The sequence below is a fragment of the Mesocricetus auratus genome, unplaced genomic scaffold (genome assembly GCF_017639785.1).
Source record: "Mesocricetus auratus isolate SY011 unplaced genomic scaffold, BCM_Maur_2.0 Super-Scaffold_100022, whole genome shotgun sequence".
NCBI lineage: Eukaryota > Metazoa > Chordata > Mammalia > Rodentia > Cricetidae > Mesocricetus > Mesocricetus auratus.
This window is the reverse complement of record NW_024429203.1, coordinates 17,326,280-17,349,724: the sequence shown is the minus strand read 5'-3', so window position 1 is coordinate 17,349,724 and position 23,445 is coordinate 17,326,280. Positions and strand designations below refer to the sequence as shown.

General features: G+C 36.6%; 3 protein-coding genes across 3 annotated transcripts; all 3 read right to left on the bottom strand.

Moving 5' to 3' along the window:
* Positions 1 to 253: 253 nt before the first annotated feature.
* Positions 254 to 4,027, bottom strand: LOC101831838 (olfactory receptor 8B3-like). Its single transcript, XM_005069353.1, has 2 exons — positions 3,111 to 4,027; positions 254 to 272 (listed from the first exon to the last, which is right to left on the bottom strand). Exons 1-2 carry the CDS (start codon positions 4,025 to 4,027, stop codon positions 254 to 256), a joined length of 936 nt encoding a protein of 311 aa, XP_005069410.1.
* Positions 4,028 to 16,067: 12,040 nt separating this feature from the next.
* On the bottom strand, positions 16,068 to 17,000 carry LOC101831563 (olfactory receptor 8B3-like). Its single transcript, XM_005069352.2, has one exon. It carries the CDS (start codon positions 16,998 to 17,000, stop codon positions 16,068 to 16,070), a length of 933 nt encoding a protein of 310 aa, XP_005069409.1.
* Positions 17,001 to 22,169: 5,169 nt separating this feature from the next.
* On the bottom strand, positions 22,170 to 23,129 carry LOC101838745 (olfactory receptor 147-like). Its single transcript, XM_021226697.1, has one exon. It carries the CDS (start codon positions 23,115 to 23,117, stop codon positions 22,170 to 22,172), a length of 948 nt encoding a protein of 315 aa, XP_021082356.1. The 5' UTR covers positions 23,118 to 23,129.
* Between the last annotated feature and the right edge of the window lie 316 nt (positions 23,130 to 23,445).

Below are 23,445 nucleotides of genomic sequence, written 5' to 3'. Positions count from 1 at the left end.
CTATAGAATGAAAAGGCTTGTCACAGTTATTGCAACTTTTAAAGTTTCATGTGACTATTTTAAAATGACTCTTGACTATACACATTCTATCTACTCACATTGATTCACAGAAGAGAAAAATTCAGATCTACAGAAGTTATGTGGAAATAATATTTTTGTCCAGGATACCTTGATTGTACAAACACAGTCCATTTTGGAAATATTTTGTTCATTTCCCATATGAAATTTAACTATGATGGAAACATTTAACTTGTCACCAGATCTTCCACCGGGTTAAACTTTTCTTTATTGTCAATTAACTCAAGCTTTTTAACCTATGCAGAGAGATGTTTTAGTCCTCATACTTCTAGGCTATTCCATAAAAGTTAAAAGAAGTCTTGGAAAGAGGTTTCCATATCCTGCCTTGCACTGTCAAAGCCTTCTTCCTAATTAGTGTCTCAATGACCACTTGCTCTTTGCTCTTTGACTTAGCTGTCTTCACACAATTGAACACAAAAATGTAGCCTGTCTTCATTTTCCAACAAAGCAATATTCATTATTCTAAACACTATCAATGCACAGTCATTGTGGGTATGAAGGATAATACGAAATTAATAAAGCAAGGAAATATTTGCAATGTTCTACAGAAGAAAGTTAAGATTCAGATGGTAATATGATTTTCAGAATATATCAGTGAATGTTCACAGGGAAAAGCTCTTTCTTATTTACTCACTGTCTATCTTCTTGGCTCCTAGTTTAACAAGATATGTTGGCACATTTTCTGTCATAGTTATGCTTTTCTTGAATTACTAGACCCTTGAAACATTCAAATTATTCCATTTTCAATTTCACAGATGAAATCAAGTAGCTACTACAAAAAAACAACCTGGTCTGCTCTAACCAAAGGAATAACTCAAAACAAAGTGATCATTGCAACAATCCTAGATGTAGGTGTCCCCTACAGAAAAAAACATAATCCAGTTCCAAAGATGACATATATTCTCATGCAAATATGTCCAAATTAAAAATGTTTAAGAGAAGATTTGAGGCTCTCCAAGGAGGATCTCCAGAATCTGTCATTTCATCCAGGGCAGGGCCTAGGCCCTCCTCCATGTGTCCAGGCTGAGAGGGCATCCCTCGAGGTAGGATGGGTATCCAAGTCCATTTGTACGCCAGGGATAAATACTGATCTACTACCCAAGACCCCAAAGATTGCCTAGGCCTCCTCATGGACACCCATATTCAGGGGGTCTGGATCAGTCCTATGCTGGCCTCTCAGCTATCAGTCTAGAATCCAAGATCTCCCCCTTGTTCAGGTCAGCTGTCTCTGTGGGTTTCACCAGCCCGCTCTTGACCCCTTTGCTTATCACTTCTCCCTCTCTGTCACTGGGTTCCAGGAGTTCAGCTCAGTGTTTAGCTGTGGGTGTCTACCTCTGCTTCCATCAGTCTCTGGATGAAGATTCATGTTTGCCTTTTTGTGACTGTGTTATCTCACTCAGGATGGTTTCTTCTAGTGCCATCCATTTGCCTGCAAATTTCAGGATTCCATTGTTTTTTTTGTTGTTGTTGTTGTTTTTGTTTTTGGTTTTTTTGCCGAGTAGTACTCCATTGTGTAAATGTACCACATTTTCTCTATCCACTCTTCAGTTGAGGGGCATCTAGGTTGCTTACAGGTTCTGGCTATTACAAATAATGCTGCTATGACACAGTGGAACAGACATCCTTGCTGTATGAAGGTGCATCTTTTGGGTATATGCCTAAGAGTAGAATGACTGGGTCTTTTGGTAGACTGATTCTCATTTTTCTGAGGAATCTCCATACTGATTTCCAAAATGACTGTATGAGTTGGCACTCCCACCAGCAGTGGAGGAGTGTTCCACTTTCTCCATACCCTCTCCAGTCCCACCTTCCCTGGGGAAAATAGTGGTTATTGTGGGGAAAGAAGGGAAGAGAGATGAGAATATCCTTTAGACATCAGAACAGGCAGGGAACAGAGGGAGAGCTAATAATCACTCCCTATGACTGCTATCTCCTCTCTATCACCATCTTTTGAAATCCTAATTATCAGGTTAACTACTTTCCTAAATTCTTTAAGAACTTTTTCTCCCCAGTCTAAAGGTGTGATTTATTCAAAATATTTTCACTTCCTTGTGATGCTTTTGGAAGCATTTGTTTATGGGAAGGTTGGGGCATGTGGACTTCTCAAGTTTGAAATAGCTGTAATTACATCCTGTGTGTGACTTCTCCCACTCCCAAAGACTTCAATTGCTTGGTTGTGCTCCCAAACCATGTTTACACTCTGCGCACAAGATTTGCAATAATTTAAAATTTATCCTTTACAAATTCCCTTAGCCCAGCACTGCTTATGGTAAACTTTAATTTTTTAGCCAATACCAATATCCACACATAAAAAGAAAAGTATCTGCATGCGTTATCTGTATGGGATATTTTCCTTAATTTAATATATTTCAATTACATTTGTGTTTCTACAAAAAAGAAGATATGAGTTAATAGTGTGCTTGAAACCTAGAAAAGTTAAGAAATTCTAAAATTTTCATTAAGCTATTAGTTACCAATAAGTCATACCTGTTACAGTGGCAGTTGAAAGGAATATATTGTTGCTGTTTTTCAGTGGAAGATATAAAGAAAAAACAGAATCAGATGTTTGAATTACACATTCAAAGAAATACATTCAAAATGAGAAGCCACAGTCAGTTGAAACTGCCATCCTAGTGTTAATTCACTTGATCATTTGAAGATCTGTTTTAGATTGTTAGAGGGGGGGAAGTAAATTTTTAATAAAGGTCAAGTTGTTTCAATGACTATTTTTTAAATAAGACAGAGCATGGAAAATGATTTTAAAATGACAAAAAAGGAAGATGGCAAACTCTGGAAATACTGAAACCAAATCTAAATGACTCACACTTCCTTTTATAAAGAAAAAAAAAAGCAGATAAGGTTTCAGGATTACACCAAGAGTTTCTGTTTGTTGAAATTGGAAAAAAAAAAGTAGAATATTTTTTAGGGAAAAAAAAAGGCAGAAGTGTCCTAATAAAATATTGGCCACCAACTGAAACCATGCAAAAATAAGAGGCATAGAGCCAACCCCATCCATTTAAAAGTTTCTTCTGCTCAGTGTTTTCCTAAGGGCAACTTTAATATCTTTGTTCCTCAAGCTGTAGATTAAGGGATTCAACATGGGAACTACATTGGTATAAAAGACAGAAAAGATTTTTCCTTCATTCATAGACCCAACTGAGGAGGATTTGAAATACACAAGTGCACTTGAACCAAAGAACAGAAAAACAGCAATGATGTGGGGGCTGCAGGTACTAAAGGCTTTGGATCTACCCTCAGAGGAAGTGATGCGGAAGATGCTGGAAAGGATGAAACCATACGAGACAAAGATAGTTGAAGTAGGCACAATGATGTTGATGCACCCAACAATAAAAATTACAAGCTTGTTGGCATAGGTGCTTGTACAGGAGAGCTGGAGCAAAGGAGGGATATCACAGAAGTAGTGGTTGATGGTGTTGGCATCACAGAAGGTCAGTCTCAACATGCATACAGTGTGAGCCACAGCATCAGAAAATGCTATAAAGTAGGAACCAAGCATAAGAGTCAAACATAATTTAGGAGACATGGCAATATTATACAACAATGGATTACAAATGGCCATATAGCGATCATAAGCCATTGAAGTCAACATATAACAATCAGAAATAACAAAAAAACAAAAGAAATAGACTTGAGTCATACATTCTCTGTAAGGTATTACATTTTTCCTTAATACGAAGTTCATCAACATTTGAGGAGTGAACACAGAACAATAGCAGAGGTCTATGAAGGACAAGTTACAGAGAAAAAAGTACATAGGCGTGTGGAGGTGAGAATTCAACACAGTCAGAATTATCAAACACAAATTCCCCAATGCAGTGACCAAATACATTGTTAGAAACACAAAGAACAAGGGTATTTGGAGTTCAGGCTGGTCTGTTAATCCTATCAGGATGAATTCAGTCACCAATGAGACATTTTCTGAGTCCATTCTTCTCTAAGGGGATCTGTGGACACAGAAAAGACAGTTGCGTGAAAGGATGATCCACACCAGTCAGGGGTCCTTCCCATCCATGATGTGTATGCTGGAAATGCCACAACTATGCATATAAAATCAACCGGTACATTCATAAACAAACTATCTTACATCAGAAAGAAATGAGTATTGCATTCCATTATGACTTATGAAAAAATATTACAAGATAAAGGAGAAGAATACACTGAAAAGGCTTCGGTACTCTCCCGTCTCCTGCCTTCCTTCACTAGAGACCTCTCTAGAGCAAAATTGCAAGTGGATGCCTGGAGAGTGCAATGCTAGCTGCTGCTGCAGATTCACCTTTGCTGTGGAATGAATGAAAATCATGTACCTAATCTTAAATTAAAGAAAAAGAAAGAGGCATTGCAAGAAAGTTTTCTGCCCTACCCCCACCCCATCACAGAGTCATGAATCTGGAAGACTTGAAACCTGACCATGCAGGAGAACCCTAACAATGATGCTGCAACTCCAGTGGTCACCAACGCCTCTCTCTGATCCCTCTGAAGGGTTTCTTCTGCTTGTTTCATTTGGGTCTCATTTTGAACAGCACAGGAAAGAGATTGCTAAAGTCCATCATATAGTAAGAGACAGAAAGGGAATTCAACTGAATGAAGGAAAGGCAAGGAGGACATCAAAAGAGTTGAAGGAGAGGAAACTGTAATCAGAACATATATATGAAAGTTTTCTCTTATCAATAAAATAAAACAAATGTTCATTTAAAAAGAAGGTGTTAATATACCTGGAATTCAGAAACTTGCAATTTTAAGTCCACACACGAGAGCTTGCTTATTTAATTTTCCTAGAACAATTTCTGAATTGCAGAACATGATTTTTGATTAAGACTTTGAGTCTTTTCTGGAAGCAGAGTAAAGGTCCTTTAACTGTAGGATGTGTGGGTTTATAAACAGGGTAGAAGAATGTCCCAGCTCTTCCTCAGAGGAGAGCATTTAAATAAAAGAAGGAGCTGAGAATATTTTATTAAACCCTGAATCATGATCCTAATTTCCCAAGGGACCCACAATTATACTCATCCTTTCTATTCACTCTAGAGAATGTATAGCCCCTAGTGTAGATTGAGAGATAGACTCTTGTCTCTCCAATTATCTTGAGATCTGATGGGAAATCTGAGTTTGGATTCTTCTTGTCCTGCTTTCTGCAGTTAAGTGAGAATTGCCCACAGAACCTACTGCTGATAAAATTTTGTGTCGGAATGTTGTAGAGTATTATGGCAGGGAAACTCCATTGTTGAACTGCCAGAGACATCAGAGATGCCATTTTTATAAATATATTTCTGAAAAAGAATTACACCAGTAGCCATACGAACATGGAAGGAAAAAAACTCATGGGGCCTCAACCCATGAAGAGCTGAAGACGGATGAAGAATGCTGGGAGTGGAACAAATTGGCTTGTTCACAGAGAAACCTACTCCAATTAGTTATCCAATATCAATATCTGGTGACCAGCTATAAATCTTTTACATATATGGACTGAGAGGTTGTATTTACTTCTTTAGGAAAATATATGGATATATGTAATGGTTAAAGATATAGAGGTTCTGAATTTTACAGGAATCAAAGAGTTGTTCAAGGGAAGGATTGGAGGCACAAAAGGGAAATAAGAAATGATATTTTAATTGTCAAAATCAAAACTATTAAAATATACAAATAAAAACTTTAGAATATTTTATGAAAATAAAATAACATATAACTGTATCAAGAACCCATTTTCCATCGCCTCCTCCAAGTACTCCTATGCTCACACTTGAACTCCCTCTCAAATCAATGGCCTTTCTCTTTGTCTTTCTTTTCCTTATTATATTAACTATGTGGAAATAATTCTAAAATATAAACATAAATTGTATAAAGTATTTTTTATGTATTGATATTAATCAATATATTAATAATCTATATTTTGTTGATATGTTGTTAATTATATGATATAATATGAATTATATAATATAAATTATACAAGTGTGAATTCATCCAGTCTCAGAAAGACAAATACCATGTTATCTCTCCTCTGCTGTGATAGTTTATGTAGATTTATACAATTATATATGTATATATGACAGGAATGTAGAGCAACAAAGAGATTTGATAAATACTGGCATACAGAGATGAAAAATGGTCTGATATGCAGGTATAGAGGAAATATGTTCAATGGGTCACAGGTTTTATGTGAAAATCTTCTTATGTCACATATTATTTTAAATATTTCCAGCTTTAAAGATTAATAATCTGTTAAATATACAACTTAAAATCAAAATTATTAATCTTTAAGGATTTTTATCCAATGTAAAATAAAGTAAGTATTCAAAATAAGCCTTTCAATATCTGAATAAGTAAAGATTTATAAAATCTGCCTATTCTATTAGGAAGACTCTAGACAAATATTACACATTCAGGAAACAAATGCAAGAAGGATGTATTTCAAATTCATGTAATTCACACGATTTAAAAAATACATAAATCAATTGATCAAAATACACAGAGTTTGTATGTTCTAAGCTGAAGGACATTTTCTTATGTCTATGCAGAAAAAAATAAAACTGTTACATTTAAAAGTGGTCTTTCTCCTTGGAGGTAAATTATACACAATGATGAAACAGATCAAGAGATTACTTGCTTATTATGAATCATTCTGTGTTTCCTTAACAAATTACTTATCATATTCTCATTTATCTTTTGGTTAAAGCTTGCACCCTGGATATTTGCTGGACAGTTTCATTTCAGTTCATCCAATGAGACTGAATTAAATTTTGAGTGGATTCAAAATACATTGGACTCCATTAATTCTAATAAGTATCTATATAAGTCCCCTTTGTCATACACATTTAGGCAAAGCATTTCAAACAAAAACTTGACAGTTTGTGTTTATTTAGATATTCTCAAAAATTGTGTTACTACATTAAAAATATTATCTTCTTGTCCTACCATACCTGGCCCCAGTGAATGCTGTTGTTTTTAGATTGTGCACCACTAACCCCCAATGGTTAGTGGTACTCACTTCAAATCTTGCATAAGACCCTTCTAGGGTTGAAGCTTTATAGCTATTGCATGTAGAAACATTAATATCATTAGCTATCTGAATCTCCATAGCTTATTTTAACATGTAAAAGAAAAATAAAATTATGTTTTCAAGATAACACCATCATAAACTTTTTGAAACCAACTAGGCATTGGTGGCAAGCATCTTTAATACCAGCGTGGGAGGCAGAGGCAGGTAGGTCTCTGTGAGTTCCATGCCAGCCTGGTCTACAAAGTGAGTTCCAAGACAGCCAGAACTGTTACACAGAGAAACCCTGTCTCAAAAAAAAAAAAAAAGAAAAAGAAAAAGAAAAAGAAAAAAGAAAAAGAAAAAGAAAAGGAAATGTAAAGGGAAGCGTTTTCCTTGAGAGAAGCCTTCCCGCCAGCCTGGTTCTAGAGCCGCATCAGTCCCAAATAAACACACAGGAGGCTGTATTGATTATGAAGCTGTTGGCCTTGCTTGTTTCTTACTGGCTAGCTCTGACTTAAGTAATTATCGCATAATTGTTAATCTAAGTATTTCTCTTACCGGAGAATAGTTCCGGGCTTCCTACCCCATGGCGTTACATCTTGACTCTCTATGTTTCTCCTTCCCAGAGTTCTCCTGGACTCCTAGTCCCACCTATCTTGGTTCCCTATTGGCCCAACAGTGATTTATTGACATATACATAGGACTTCCCCCATCAAGGAAGAAAGAAAGAAAGAAAGAAAGAAAGAAAGAAAGAAAGAGAAAAAAGAAAAAAACTTTAAGAAACCTAACATTAAAACACAGCAGCTTATGAATTATTCTTACTAACTGGAAATCCCAGACATTTCACTCAATATAGACAGAAAGACGGGTTGATAGCCAGATACACAGACAGGCAGGCAGGCAGGCAGGCAGGCAGGCAGATAGATGTATTATTATGTCAGTTTATTAATATTTGATGAGCATCAGAGTCAACATTAACTTGTTTCCAGGAAGATCAAAATACTCAACTTTTGAAATAAAGCTAAGCCAATATAGTCACCTTTGGGGACCTGTTATAGTGGGTCTCCTACTTACCATGTAAGAAAGATAAGGTTTGGTGGACTCTGCAGAATTCTTAGTCAATATCTTCTACCATTCTCAATGAGGACATGCCTGTCCAACTAAAGCTGAAAAATGTTGTAAAATCTTCCTTGGTTCCATAGTCTTCTACATTAACTTAAAGGATGAATGTGATAGTGAAACATTTTTTTAGTTTAATTTCTTTGTTTATATATAATAAATGTAATCAGATGTTGTCAGTATAAATTACAAAGGCCTATTCACTCTAAAGAGTTTCGAAAGAATCAGCTTTCTTTAGCACTTTATTGCCATTGACAAATCAGGATTAACAGCATCTGCTGTAGAGCTGCATGAAGTTACAACAGAACGTTACCATTTCACATCCCATGGGGCATGTGTGCTATTTAAGAATAAAGTTAACAAAATCTTTGGCTATTTTTATTCATTTCCATTAAAAATATACATGTGTATTTTCCATATTTCAATAACATTTTATTTATTTTTAATTAATTTTTATTGAAATTAAAAATAATCTTATTTTACATACCAATCCCAGTTCTCTCTCCTCCCATCCCACCACCAAGCTCCCATACCAACTCCCATCCACTCCTTAGGGAGGGTGAAGCCTCCCATGGGAGATCATCAAAGTCTGTCATATCATTTGGTGCAGGACATTGGCCTTCCCCCATATGTCTACACTGAGAGAATATCCCTCAATAAGAAATGGGCTCCCAAAGTCCAATAATGCACTATAGATAAATACTGGTTCCTCTGCCAGGGGCCCCATAGACTGCACAGCCCCCCAACTGACACCAATGTTCAGGGGCCCTGGTTCAGTCTTATGCTGTTACCCAGGTGGCAGACTGAGTACATGAGCTCCCACATGCTCAGGTCAACTGTATCTGAGGCTTTCCCCAGCATGGACTTAACCCTATTGCTTATCACTTCTTTTTCTCTACAACTGGATTCCAGGAGACAGGCTCAGTACTTAGCTGTTAATTTCTATTTCTGCTTACATCATCTACTGGATGAAGGCTCCAGGATGGCTTATAAGGTAGTCATCAATCTCATGGTATGGGAAGGGCATTTATGGTAGCGTCTCCACTGTTGCTTAGATTCTTAACTTGGGTCATACTTCAGGATCCCTGGATACTTCCCTAGTGCCAGATTTCTGGATAAGCCCATAATGGCTCCCTCTATTAAGGTATTTCTTTCCTTGCTCTCCTGTGTTCTTTCCCCAACTGGAACTTTCTGTTCCCCCTCCCCCTCTCCTTCTCCCCTCCTCTTTTTTCTACCTACCTCCCCCCATCCCCATGCTCCCAATTTACTCAAGGGTCCAACAAACCTTATCTTTCTTACATGGTGTGGTAGCAAATCCACCACAAATCACTACTTTTGTGGCATACTCCCTTTGATTCAGCTCTCCTGTACCAGCACCTATGTCAATGAGCTGGAAATTTTGCTAACAGAATGAAAAAAACTTGAATCCCCTTTCAATAATGTATTTCTGCATTTTAAAAATATTAACTTTCATTCCTTACCATTGACATGATTAATTTCTCATTTTCTTTCACATGTACTTTAAAATCATTATCAGGGAAATTTGTGTATTTAAAAATATGATCACTTAATCAGCATCTTGGCTGCATACCCACCAGGATAAGTGAGCTCTGAGTCTTCTCCTGTCACCACACCTCCCCATTGTTGGAGGTGCTTGACCGGGGCACATAACCCCATTTAGCCTACCAAATCCTCAGAGACCTGGTGGCAACCCAGAGCCATCCAGAACTTCTTCTGCCATCATTGGATTCTTGACACTACCCCTTCTGGGAGAGAAAGCCCAGAGAACTGGGAGAACCGTCCTCACACCCCAAACTATCTATCACTGCATCTCCCACAATGGGAGCCTTGATTGTGTACCCACTGAAAGAGGAAGAACAACCACCTAGGTCATAGGCACCACCTACACCAGTTGGAGGAAAAGGGATCCCTTGAATCACAGGCCCCACCTGCACCCACGAGAGGAAGAGAAGGGAAGATGACAGCATAAGAACACATTCAACAACAAAAAGATTAATATGACACTACCAGAGTCTAGGGGTTCTACACCAGCAAAAACTGAACATCCCAAGGCAAATGAAGCAGAAGAAAATGACCTTAAATATAACTTTATGAAGATGACAGAGGCCCTGAAAGAGGAAATAGGAAACTCCATTAAAGAAATAGAAGAAAAAATAAACAAAAATTGGAAGAAATGGAGGAAAAAAAACAAACCAAAAAATTTCAAGAAATCAACAAATCTATCAAAGAAAGCAAGGAAAGCCAAGGAAAAAACAATCACACTAGTGAAGGAAACAATTTAAACAGTTCAATACATGAAAACTGAAACAGGCAACAAAGAAAACACAACCTGAGGGAATGCTGGAAATAGAAAATTTAGATAAACTATCAGGAACTATAGATGCAAATATAACCAACAGAATACAAGAGATGAAAGAGAGAATCTCAGGTGTTGAAGACACACTAGAGGAAACAGATTCATTGACCAAAGAAAATGTTAAGTCCAAAAAATCCTTAACACAAAATATCCAGGAAACCTGGGACACTATGAAAAGACCAAACAGAAGAATAATAGGTATAGAAGAAGGCAAAGAAGTAAAGCTTAAAGATGCAGAAAATATATTCAACAAAACCATAGAAGAAAGCTTTCCCAACCTAAAAAATGACATGCCTATGAAAGTACAAGAAACTTACAGAATACCAAATAGACTGGACCAAAAAAAAAAGTTCCCTTGCAATATACTAATCAAAACATCAAACTTACAGAATAAAGAAAATTAAGAGATGCAAAGGAAAAAGGCCAAGTACCATAAAAAGGAAGACCTACCAGAATTATACCTCACTTCTCAATGAAAACAATGAAAGCTAAAAGGTTCCAGATAGATGTTCAACAAACACTAAGAGATCACAGATTCCATCCCAGTCTACTGGTGGGCCTAAGAAAAGCTCAGATGCGAGCCCCAGTGTAAGCTCCTGAGCCTGGCTAGAGTTCGAGGACATGTCCCTAACCTGTAACTTCCATGTGGGGATGACTCAGCCAGACCTGATGTAAGATTGCCCCCTGCCAAGCTACCTGCCTGCTTGGTGGATTGGCCATTACTCCTCACATCACCTTACCCTATCTATGCTTCCCATCCCCTACCTCAACCATATATAAGTTCCTGCCTGTTGGAATAAATTGAGATCCTGCTTTGACAGACTGCTGACTCAGTGTGCATTTTTCCCCAGTAACTAGTAGGGGGGAGGGTCTGAGTCGTGGACACTCACCATCCAGCTGAGACCCTGGGAAGAGACCAGCTGGACCAGCCCTTTCCCCGCTCTATCTTCAGGGAAGACCCTGCAGTTTACTATAGCTAGCAAAGCTTTCAATCACTGTAGATGAAGAAAACAAGATATTTCATGACAAAACCAGATTTAAACAATACATATGCATAACTTCAGCCCTACGGAAAGTATTGGAAGGAAAACTCCAATCCAAGGAAGTTAACTACACTCACAAAAACATAGACAATAGATGAACCCACATTACCAAAATCCATCAAGAAGGGAAACACATACAACACCACCAACAACAGCAAATCCAAAACTAAGAAGAATCAACAACCAATAGTCATTGATATCCATTAGTATCAATAATCTGAATTTGCCTAAAAAAGACACAGGCTAACAGAATGGATACAAAGATAGAACCTATCCTTCTGCTGCATACAAGAAGCAAATCTCAACTTCAAAGACAGACATTACATCAGAGTAAACGGTTGGGGAAAAAATTCCAGTCAAATGGACCTAAGAAACAAGCTAGTACAACTGTCCTAATATCTAACCAATTACTTCAACACCCTACTTTCACCACTGAAAAGAACTACCAGGCAGAAATTTAACAAAGAAATAAAGGAATTAAAAGAAGTGATGACTCAGTTGGATTTAACTGACATTTATGGAACATTTCACTCAAACGTAAAAGAATATACCTTCTCAACACCACATGGAAACTTCTCTAAAATTGACCACATATTCAGAAACAAAGCAAACCTCAACAGATACAAAAAAATGGAATAATACCCTCTATCTTATTGGTTCACTGTGGTTTAAAGTTATAATTCAACAACAACACAAATTTCAGAAAGTCTACAAACTCATGGAAAGTAAACAATGCTCAACTGTATCACTCCTATGTCAAGGACAAAATAAAAAATGAAATTAAAGACTTCCTGAAAATCAATGAAAATGAAGGCTCAACTTACCCAAACTTCTGGGACACTTTGAAAGCAGTGCTAACAGCAAAGTTCATAGCACTAAGTGCTGACATAAAGAAACTGGAGAATATTCACAATAGAGACTTAATATCACAACTGCGAGCACTAGAACAAAAAGAAGCAAACTCACAGAGGAGGCACCGATGCCAGAAAATATAAAATTGAGGGATGAAATCAATAAAGTAGAAACAAAGAAAGCAATGTAAAGAATCAATGAAACAAAGAGTTGGTTCTTTGAGAAAATCAACACGCTAAACAAACCTTTAACCACACTAACCAAAAGGCAGAGAGACAGTATTCAAATTAACAAAATCAGAAATGAAAAGAGTGACAAAACATTGGGCACTGAGGAAATCCAGACAATCATCAGGTCATATTTTGAAAACTTGTGCCTCACAAAATTGGAAAATTGAATTTTCTGGATAGGAATCCCATCAAAATTAAATCAAGAACAGATTAGCAATTTAACTAGACCTATGGCCCCTAAAGAAGTAGAAGTAGTCATCAAAAGTCTCCCCCCTCTAAAAAAAAGTTCAGGGACAGATCATTTCAGTAAAGAATTCTACCAGAAATTCAAAGAAGAGATAATACTAATACTCCTCAAATTGTTCCACACAATAGAAACATAAGGGTCATTGCCAAGCTCTTTTTATGAGACTCCAATTACCTTGGTACTGAAACCACACAAAAATACAACTAAGAAAGACAACTATAGCCCAATCTCCCTCATGAACATTGATGCAAAACTCCTTAATAAAATACTGATAAATAGAATCCAGAAATACTTAAGAAAAATCATCCACCATGATCAAGTAGGTTTCATCCCAGAGATTCAGGGATAGTTCAACATATAAGAATCTATCAATGTAATCTGCCATCTAAACAAACTGAAAAAGAAAAACCACATGATCACCTCACTAGACACTGAAAAAGCCTTGGACAAAATCCAACACCCCTTCATGATAGAGGTCTTGGAGAGATCAGGTATAAAAGGAACATACTTAAACATAATAAATGAAATATACATGTTTTTTTTTGACAAATAATGGAAAAACGTTCTTCAAATGATCTTCACATCCACACTAGAGATGCATTTTCCCATTGTTCATGAAGTTTCTTATTTTGTGTCTTTGAAATGGTGATTTGGAACATCTATTCTCTCCTGCACTGGTGAGTAAAATATCCTTTTTAATTGCCAATTTAGACAGATATGTCAGACTCCTTAAAAACTAAGACAAATATCTCATTTTGCACCTTCATGAAATGTTATGTTTCGGGTGGTCAGAATTTTCATATCTAGATGCAAATAAGCCAACATAAATTTCACTTTTAACATTTTGCTTTACGTGCAGGACACCAGTGTGATGAGAAATTTAAGGTATAGGAAAGCAAATGAAGAGTCAAACTGATGGAAAGACTTCCAGTGTTCATGGATTGATAATTTTAATACTGTGGAAATGGTCATCATACAAAAATCAGTGCACCAATTCAGTGAAATATGCATCAAAATTCCGTTGCAATTCTTCATAGATATTGAAAATCTATGAGCAATCATTCCAAATACATGTTTATGTAAAATAATTTAAATTAATATTAACTTGGATTTTGGGGTAGAATTTTGAATAATTTCTGAAGCTTCCTCAAACAAACTCTGACAAATTTGGGTAATCTAAACTAAGAGATAATTATTATAAAATAAAATATTTATAAGCTCTGAAGTGTTGAAGATGGCCTTGTCCTGGAATATTCATCATTCACTGTCAGGACCCATGAAAAGTAGTACATTTCATTTTGACTAATCATCAGAGAGTTTAAAAATGTCCTTCTGTCCTTAAGTCTATAACTTGGCAAGCAACAGGATGCTTTGGCCTTGGTAGTGGATGCCTCTTATCTAAATAACAATAGTTTTGGGCCTAGGTGTGTTTACTCTCTACCCTGAGGGCCAGTTAGCAGGTGTGACTACCAAATACCTGGAGGATTAAGGGAAGTAAGTCTCTTTGCTCCTTATACATGGTAATAGAAGTCTTCTGTCATTTTGTCCCCACTGTTGTCTGAATTCATAAGATCGTGAAAGAACCGGTTGTGGTGGCACAAGCTGGTAGGATTTGCTGAAGGAGGCAGAGGCAGGAGGATCATGAGTTCAAGATCGTGAAAGAATAAACTAGGGGAGCATTCAGTATGGATTAAATGGCCTTCCTGACAGCTATTCTGTGTCTTTGTCTGGAATCTTAACCCCTTTAGCTAGCCTTTACTTTATCCACACTCCCCCTCTCAGGTATGAACCTTGGGCTACTCAGCTGGCTCCAACTGCAGCCCTGCAAAGACAGCTTCTGACAATTCACTCAATACATAATTTATTATGGGAATAAAAGTGAGCACACCCTTATAAGCATATGAATTTGCCCTTTTAAAACTAAGAAATTGATATGCTTTTGATAAAACTGCTTCAGGGCTGAGATAATGTCTCAGTGAATACAGCCCTTGCAGCTCAAGTGTAGGAACCTGAGTTCAGATCACCAGACACCCTATAAAACTTGATGTGTAAGTCACATCTGTTACATCAATGTTTCTAATGGGATTTTGGGAATGTGGGAAACTTATCTGTGAACAAGAAACAGTATCCCCCAAACAAGACAGAAAAGGAAGGTTGACACCGAAGCCTGCCTCAGATCTCCATATGTAATTTGTGGCACAGATGCACATGCATACATACCCTCATACACATGCATACACACACACAAAATCACTCACTCTATTCTGCTCTATATCTCTCTCTTAACCCAAACACATTAGAACAACAAATTTTAGTAAAATAAATTTATTTAAGTTATCAGTAATTACATTGAAATTGTTTTTTTCTTATATGTCTTATATACCAACGTGTATGTGGTTTTGAAAAAAAATTCTTCAGTTATAATGGCATTGCAAAAGGAAAAAGTTTAAGAATCCCTAATACAGTGCATGGTTAGGTGAGTAGAGTCTATAATCATGTAATTCATATATGTTGATTAATTTTTTTGCAAACTTGACACAAACTAAGTCTCCTGGGAAGAAAGAACCTCAACTGAGGGATTGCATCTATCAGATTTGCTTGTGAATGTGGATTGGGAGGCAATTTCTTGGTACATGATTTACATGAGAGGGTCCAGCCTACTATATGGAGCAGACCTCTGAAAACAAGCCAATGAGAATCAGTTCTCCATTTTCTCCTCTAGAGTTTCACTTCCATGTTCCTGTTTGCCCTTCCCTTACTGAGTGACCATAAGCTGTAAGCCTAGGAAACCATTCCCCTGACCCAAGTTGCTCTTGGCCAGTATTTTATCACAGAAGTGGAGAAGCACGCTTAGATTGCTTAAGACCAAGAAAGAAATCTCCTCTGTGGGTTCCATTCATTAATTTCAGTCTCATGATATAAACGTCATAAAATTTGTTTTATGGTTATATACTCATGGATACACATCATGATGAATCTTAAGTTCGTCTGGTGATATTTTCTTTTTGTCAAGAACTATAACAGTTTCTTAAAAGAAAAAGTGAAACACAGAGCTGTCAATCAATTGTGTTGACTAAATACAGATTATACCTGTACCCAAAAGTGTAGGCATAAAGACATATGTATCCAGTCAAACTTTCCATCTTGTCAAGGTTTTTCTCAGGGCAACTTTAACATCTTTGTTTCTCAAGCTATAAATTAAGGGATTCATCATAGGAACTACATTGGTATAAAAAACAGAAGTGATTTTTGCCCCATCCATAGACACAGCAGAGGAGGGTTTGAAATACACAAGTGCACCTGAACCAAAAAACAGAGAAACAGCAATAATGTGGGAGCTGCAGGTGCTGAAGGCCTTGGACCTGCCCTTAGAGGAACTGATGCGGAAGATGCTGGAAAGAATGAGACTATAGGAGATAAAAATGGTAGGAGTGGGAATAATGATGTTGATGATGACTACAACATAGGCTACCAGCTTATTAACATAGGTGCTAGTGCAGGAGAGCTGGAGCAATGGGAGAATGTCACAGAAATAATGGTTAATAATGTTTGCATCACAGAAGGTCAATCTCAGCATGCATGCAGTGTGAGCCACAGCATCAGAAAATGCCATCAAATATGAACCAAGCATTAGATTCAAACACACTTCATGGGACATGACAACATTATACAAAAGTGGATTACAGATAGCCACATAGCGATCGTAGGCCATTGAAGTCAGCACATAGCATTCAGAAACAACAAAAAAACAGAAGAAATAGAGCTGAGTCATACATTGCATATAGGAAATGATATTCTTCCTTAATATGAAGTTCATCAACATTTTTGGAGTGAATACAGAAGAATAACAAAAGTCTATAAAGGACAAGTTAAAGAGGAAAAAGTACATAGGTGTGTGAAGATGTGAATTCAGCAAAACTAGAATAATCAAACCCAAATTTCCCAGTACAGTGACCACATACATTGCAAGAAAGACAAAGAACAAGGGCATTTGGAGATTAGGCTGCTCTGTTAATCCTACCAGAATGAATTCAGTCACCAAAGAGACATTTCCTGTGTCCATTCTTCTCTAAGGCAGTCTGTGGACTCAAGAAAAAGAGTTGCATTAGAGGATGATCTACTAGTCATGAATCCTTCTCACCTGTTATGTATATTCTTGGAAAGCTTTCCAAGCCCCAAGTATGTATACGTAATTAGTTGCTACAGTCACAAGCAAATTATCTTACAGTCATGGGCCAGCAGTACCAAATTTCAATATTATTTTTAGATAAGAAAACACCTGCAAGGAATGAAGAAGAAAATACAGTGAGAATGATTCAACCTTCTTCCACCTAATTTGTTCTTTACTAGAGACAGACTATATCAATGAAATCTGAAGTAGATGCCTTGGCAAGCCAAAGCTGGCTTCTGCTGCTACAGATTGTGCCCTTCTATGGCATGAAAGATAAACACGTGTCTAATATAAAACTGTAAGAACAACATTTATGTTATCATTTGCTAATGTCACAGAATCATGAATACTGAAGATTTAAGTCCTGGTCATGCATAAGATGCTGTAGTTCCAATAACCATCATCACCTCTTAACACTCTCTGATCTCTGATCTCCCTGAATGCTTTCTTTGCTTCTTTCTCCTAGTCTCAAGTTGTATAGGATAGTGAAGGAACAGCATTGCTTAAAACCATCGTATATTAGGAAATCTGTTACTATGCCTGGAATCCACATCATTCTCTAATTTTTCTCATTCTTTCCCCCCCTCCCTCTTTCTCTATCCCTCCCTCCTCCCAGCTCCCGAGCATCTCCTTTTCCCCTGATCTACTACTCCTCTGTTTCCTTTCATAAAGGAGCAGGCTTCTAAGAGACAACAACTAAAGATGACAAAACAATGTACAATAATACAAGATAAAAGCCTTCATATTGAATCTAGACAAGATAACCCAAAAGGAGGAAGAGAGTCACAAGAGTAGCAAAAGAGTCAAAAACACACCTATTCCCATTGTTAGGAGTTCCAGTCCAAACCTTAAAGACCTCTTAGGTTTCTATTTATCCCTGTTTATCTGAGAAAAATATTTCAGATTCCGAGGGTTCATATTTTATCATTCTAAAAAGATACAGTCAAGACTTAATACCTGAAATTTTCTAGAATCTCTGAATTTTAGAAATTATTTGAGACTAATACTTTGCATCTTTACTGGAAGAAGAAAAGATGATCTGTAATAATATCATCACACTGCCAGTTGACAAGACTCTGAGGATTTCATGTGAGCTTAGCTGCAGAACACATTTCCTTATAAACAGATAGTGTCGGTGTGCCTGCCTTTTCCCAAGAGAATAGCATTTAGTTAGAATAAGGAACTTGGGGATTGTGTTACACTCTGAATGATAATCTGTTTTCAAATACTGAGGGATTCAAAATTAGTCTTGTATTTTCTCTTCACTCTGTGGTCATCCCCCAGTGGACATAGAAAAATAGACTCTCATCTCCCCAGTAAATCAGGCTCTGTAGAGAATCTGTGACTTAGTTTCCTATCTGTAATTAAGTGAGAATTGCCCACAGACTCTACTCTTATCTTACCAAATTCTGTGTCTGGTAGGTGTAGAGTATTGCAGCATGTCACCTTCAGTGGTGTGTCTCATGAAACACAATGGGTGCTTTTTTAATGACTTACATACTTGAGAAATTGTTACTTACAAACACCTACTAGAAATTCCTACTTGATTACCATAGTTAGCCAATGAGTCTTATTTTATTTTCATTTTTTAAATACGGTCGTTCTGAAGAAAAATTTTTTTCAATTTTATATGCTGTGCTGGTTACTTTCTTGTTGCTCTGATAAATGCCTAACAAAAGCAGGTTAAGAAATGGTTTGTTTGGGTTCATTGCCTGAAGGTAAATCCCATCATAGTAGGGAAGCTATCACGTCAGGTCATACCACAAAGAATCCACATGCAGGAAACCCAGATAGGAATTCCCAAAGTTGGGGTTCTTTACTCACTTCAAGAACCAGGCCATGGCATGGAGCTAGCAAACTTTAGAATGCACCTTCTCAGATCCTCATTCTTGGGAACCAAACAATTTCCTGAAAGTTATCTCTTGGGCCCCAGTATTTTATTATTTTCAATATTGTGGTATCTAGACTTATTTTATTAATTTCCTTTTAAGATGTCCATTGTTGATACATGCACATTCAATTTTTAGCATTGACTCATATTTTGTGAAATATCCTTTCTAATTACACGTTCTTTGTTTTTGTTTATTTATTTTATTTTATTTTCCAGTTTAAATTTAGATAAGAAACAAGGTTGCTTTACAAGTCATTTCCAGGTCCCTCTCCCTTTCCCTCCCCTCCTCCCATGCCCTCCCCCCAACCCCCCCGTTATCCCCTCATTCCCCCAGAAATTCTTAATGATTTAACAAAAGAAGACATGTTCTTTCATTAAATCATTAAGAATTTCTATATAAGACCATATTTCCTGAATATATTATACTTCATGCTTTCTAATTTGGTATAATTTGTTTACTTTTCTTGTCTTGTAGCCCCATCTAGAGCTATGCACACTGTGTTGAATGAAATGAGCAAAAGTGGAGGATGGAGAGGCAGAGCACTTACATCTCTCTAAGACTCACTTAAGACCTACTCAACAGGACAGGATTCATGTCTGGTACTGGAAACTGGGCCAACTGCCCTGGAATAGTGAAGTCATAGATCAAATAGGGGAACCTGCAGCTATTGCTTTACTAAACTATCATAATCACTAATTACATTATAAATAGGCAACTAAAGATTACTAAGAATGGGAGAAATAGTCTTCCCCAGTGAATGACACAATTGGTCATCCAATACCACATGATCAACCCTGACAACATACATACAAACAAAATTATACACATTAAGCATGTTGTATTATGTACTTAAGAATTAGTCTGTACTTATGTAACAACAATTAATGGAAAAAAGAGGCCAAGAATTTGAAAGAGACCAAGGAGCAGTATATGTTAGGATATTAGAGAAAAGAAAGGGAAAGAGAAATGATAAAATAATATTATAATATAAGAATATTTTTAAATAATTTTAAGAAAAAGTCTTCATATGTGTGGCAATGGTAACTGAAGGGGTTATGTTGACTTCAATAGAAGGTGTTCAGAATTGAGGCGTATCAGTTCTGAATGATGCTGCAAAGACACATTAAAAAGAAAATGGGAAACCACACTGACAGCAGCAAATGCCACACTAGTATTGCTTTATCCAGCCATTTGCGGGAATTTTCATTACCAGAGAAAGAAATGTAAGTTTATAATTATAGTCGAAAAACAATCAAGTTTTTCTTTAGAATTATTCTCAAATAGGCATAGAATATTGTATAAATTGTCAACAAGAAAAAGTTATACTCCAGAAAGATCATGAAGAGAGTTTACGAGACTCATATTTCCTCTATTGTAATACAGAAGACATAAAGCTAGCTTTCATTACATCATGAATATATATCTTAAAATATTATTTTTTATATTTTAAATGTCCCTCATAGTTCTACTAATTCCCTAACTTAGAAATTTTGGGAATTTAAAAATATAATAAGTATTTTTTAAGAATAATTAATAGGATAAACTCACTGATGGCTTATTGTAATTGAATACAAACTATCTCTGTGCCCAAACAACAGGCACCTGACACATGTGTTCAGACAAATCTTCCCCCTATCAGCATTTTCTTATGGCAACTTTAACATCTTTGTTCTTCAAACTATTGATTAAGGGATTCATCCTGAATGGGAACCACACCATTGGGCTCACCAGTGGGTACACAGCTGGATACTATGCTGCCCTGTCCCCCAAAATACCACATTTGCATGTGTGAAGTGACCATTTGTATGTCTTCCATAGTGTATATTTTAAGACATTTGTCCACTTACTAAATGATCTTTAATTGTTGATACATAATCTTATTGTTTATATAATCTGGATATATTTTTATTTTGTGCTTATCTTGTAAATATTCTTTTAGTCTAATATATCTAAAATATTTTATTGATACAAAGTACTCAGTTATATTGATTTTATTTGTTTATCTTTTTTCTCTTCTAGGTTTAATGTTTTCTAAAAGGTGAAACTTAATTTGCTCAAATGTATTTTCTAAATATTTAAGTTTTGTGTATGATTTTGGTACATTTTAGAGGAATCAATTTTGTGCATGGTTTTCATTGTGAATAGTTCTGATTTCAGAAGATATTATTTTAAATATTTTCTTTTTCCCATGAAAAATTAGTATATCGATTTGTTGTAAACAAATGAAATACCTACATGAAAATCTGTATCTGAGTCTTCTATTCTATCTTATGGTTTTGTGTATTTTTACAATGAAAGCAATCTGTTGTGACTATCATATTACAACAACTTTAGAAACTTTTCATATAAATGTGATCTTTCATTCCTTCTTAGAAGTAGAGTCCAGAAAGTAATCATGTTTGCAAGTCACTTACTACAGTCATTGTGGGGCTGAATCACTGTGGAAAACCTCAGGCCAGCAGGAAATATCTGACCTCTGAAAGAGATGTGGAAGGATTAGGTGAGGAAAGTTCTGACCGAAGCTCATAAAGGATCACAGAATTATATTGGAAGGACCATAGGAAGTCTCCAAAGAAGCATTTTTTTCTGTTAGAAGAGGCTCAGGATGTGGAGATGTAGGTCAGCCTTAATACATACCAGAAAATGAACTGATGCTTTTGAGTAAGATTGTGGACTGTGATGCTTTTGAGATTTAACAAAGAGAGCACTGGATTGCAAGTGAAGGAGGCTTGAATACAGATTGACAGTCAGCTGTGCCCCTCACAGTTGGGTCCCTTGATGGGGACCTGAGTATATTCTATAAGCCACAGTAGTTTATATCCAAAGTTAAATTATTTATTATATTGTATTATTACGGCTACTAGTAAATGTTTGCTATGTTATCCAAACAAGATGTGTCATTTCTATTGGCATTTCCTTATGTCACATTAAAAAAACCCTAAAAAGAGATGAGAAAACAATTGGAAGAATGGAGTAATGATACAGTATAGCCTTGGTGTTAAATGTGATTGTTGTGGTGCCAAGCCATAAGAATATCAATAATAACTTTAAATACCAGAGCAATACATGTAAAAACCACAATGGTATAAAAATAACTTCAGGAAAAGAAGAGTAAAAATGTAAGTTTCTTTAAATTAAATTTTAATTCTTTATATTATTTTATTTCTAATTAGGGAATGAATCTGCTATGAACTTTAACCACAACTTTCTTCAGTGCTATTTTGACATCCTTGTTCCTCAAGCTGTAGATCAGAGGGTTGAGCATGGGAACCACATTAGTGTAGAAGACAGAAGAAATTTTTCCCTGCTCCATAGATTCAGAACGATTGAGGTACATGAATGCTCCGGATCCGAAAAACAAAGAAATGGCTACTACATGAGAGCCACAAGTACTGAAGGCTTTTGATCTTCCTTGTGTCGACTTGATGTTGAGGATGTTGGCAAGGATAAAAACATAGGAAATGAGAATTGTAAAGCTGGGGACTGTGATGTTAATACCCACAACTATGAGAACTACAACCTCATTGACATAGGTGCTGGTGCAAGAAAGTTGGAGGAGGGGCAGAATGTCACACAAGTAATGGTTGATGACATTGGCATTGCAGAAGGTCAGTCTGAGCATACATCCTGTGTGGGCAGAGGCTCCAATAAATGCCATCCCATAAGAAGTAAAAGATAGTATAGAACATACCCGAGGGGACATAGTAACATTATACAGCAATGGATTACATATGGCCAAATATCGATCATAGGCCATTGAGGTCAACATGTAGCATTCAGAGATGACAAAAAACAGAAAGAAAAACAGCTGGGTCATGCAGCTCACATAAGAGATGGTATTCTTCTCACAGACAAAGTTCATCAGCATCTTCGGGCTGAAGACAGAAGAATAGCAGAGATCAATGAAGGACAGGTTGAAGAGGAAATAATACATGGGAGTGTGCAGGTGATGACTGAGGCTAATCATGGTGACCAAGCCAAAGTTTCCCAACACTGTGGCAATGTAGATCATTAGAAACATGGAAAAAAGGGGCAGCTGGAGTTCTGGATGATCTGTCAACCCAGCAAGGACAAACTCAGTCACCAAGGAGCCATTTCTAGCCAACATGCTTATCATAGAAAATCTGGAGAGACAGGAAAAAATTTATTGGCAGACATCCTACTGATCTGTTTCTAAGCTTTAACTGATCATAAAGGAGTAGGACAATTGAAGTTCTCTTTTGTTTCACATCATCCAAATGTCCTGTAACACCCCTCCACCTTTTGGATCAGTATCACTTTTATCTACCTGAGGTATTACTCTCCTTACTAGAAGACAAAGAAACAGAATGGCAAGATAAAACCTGCTGGCAAACTTAATGAGATTATCTTTAAGTCATTTCACTAATCTTTCAATTCCCAGTTCCTATTCCTTCTTAAATGTCTTACTAAACACCTTAATTCTC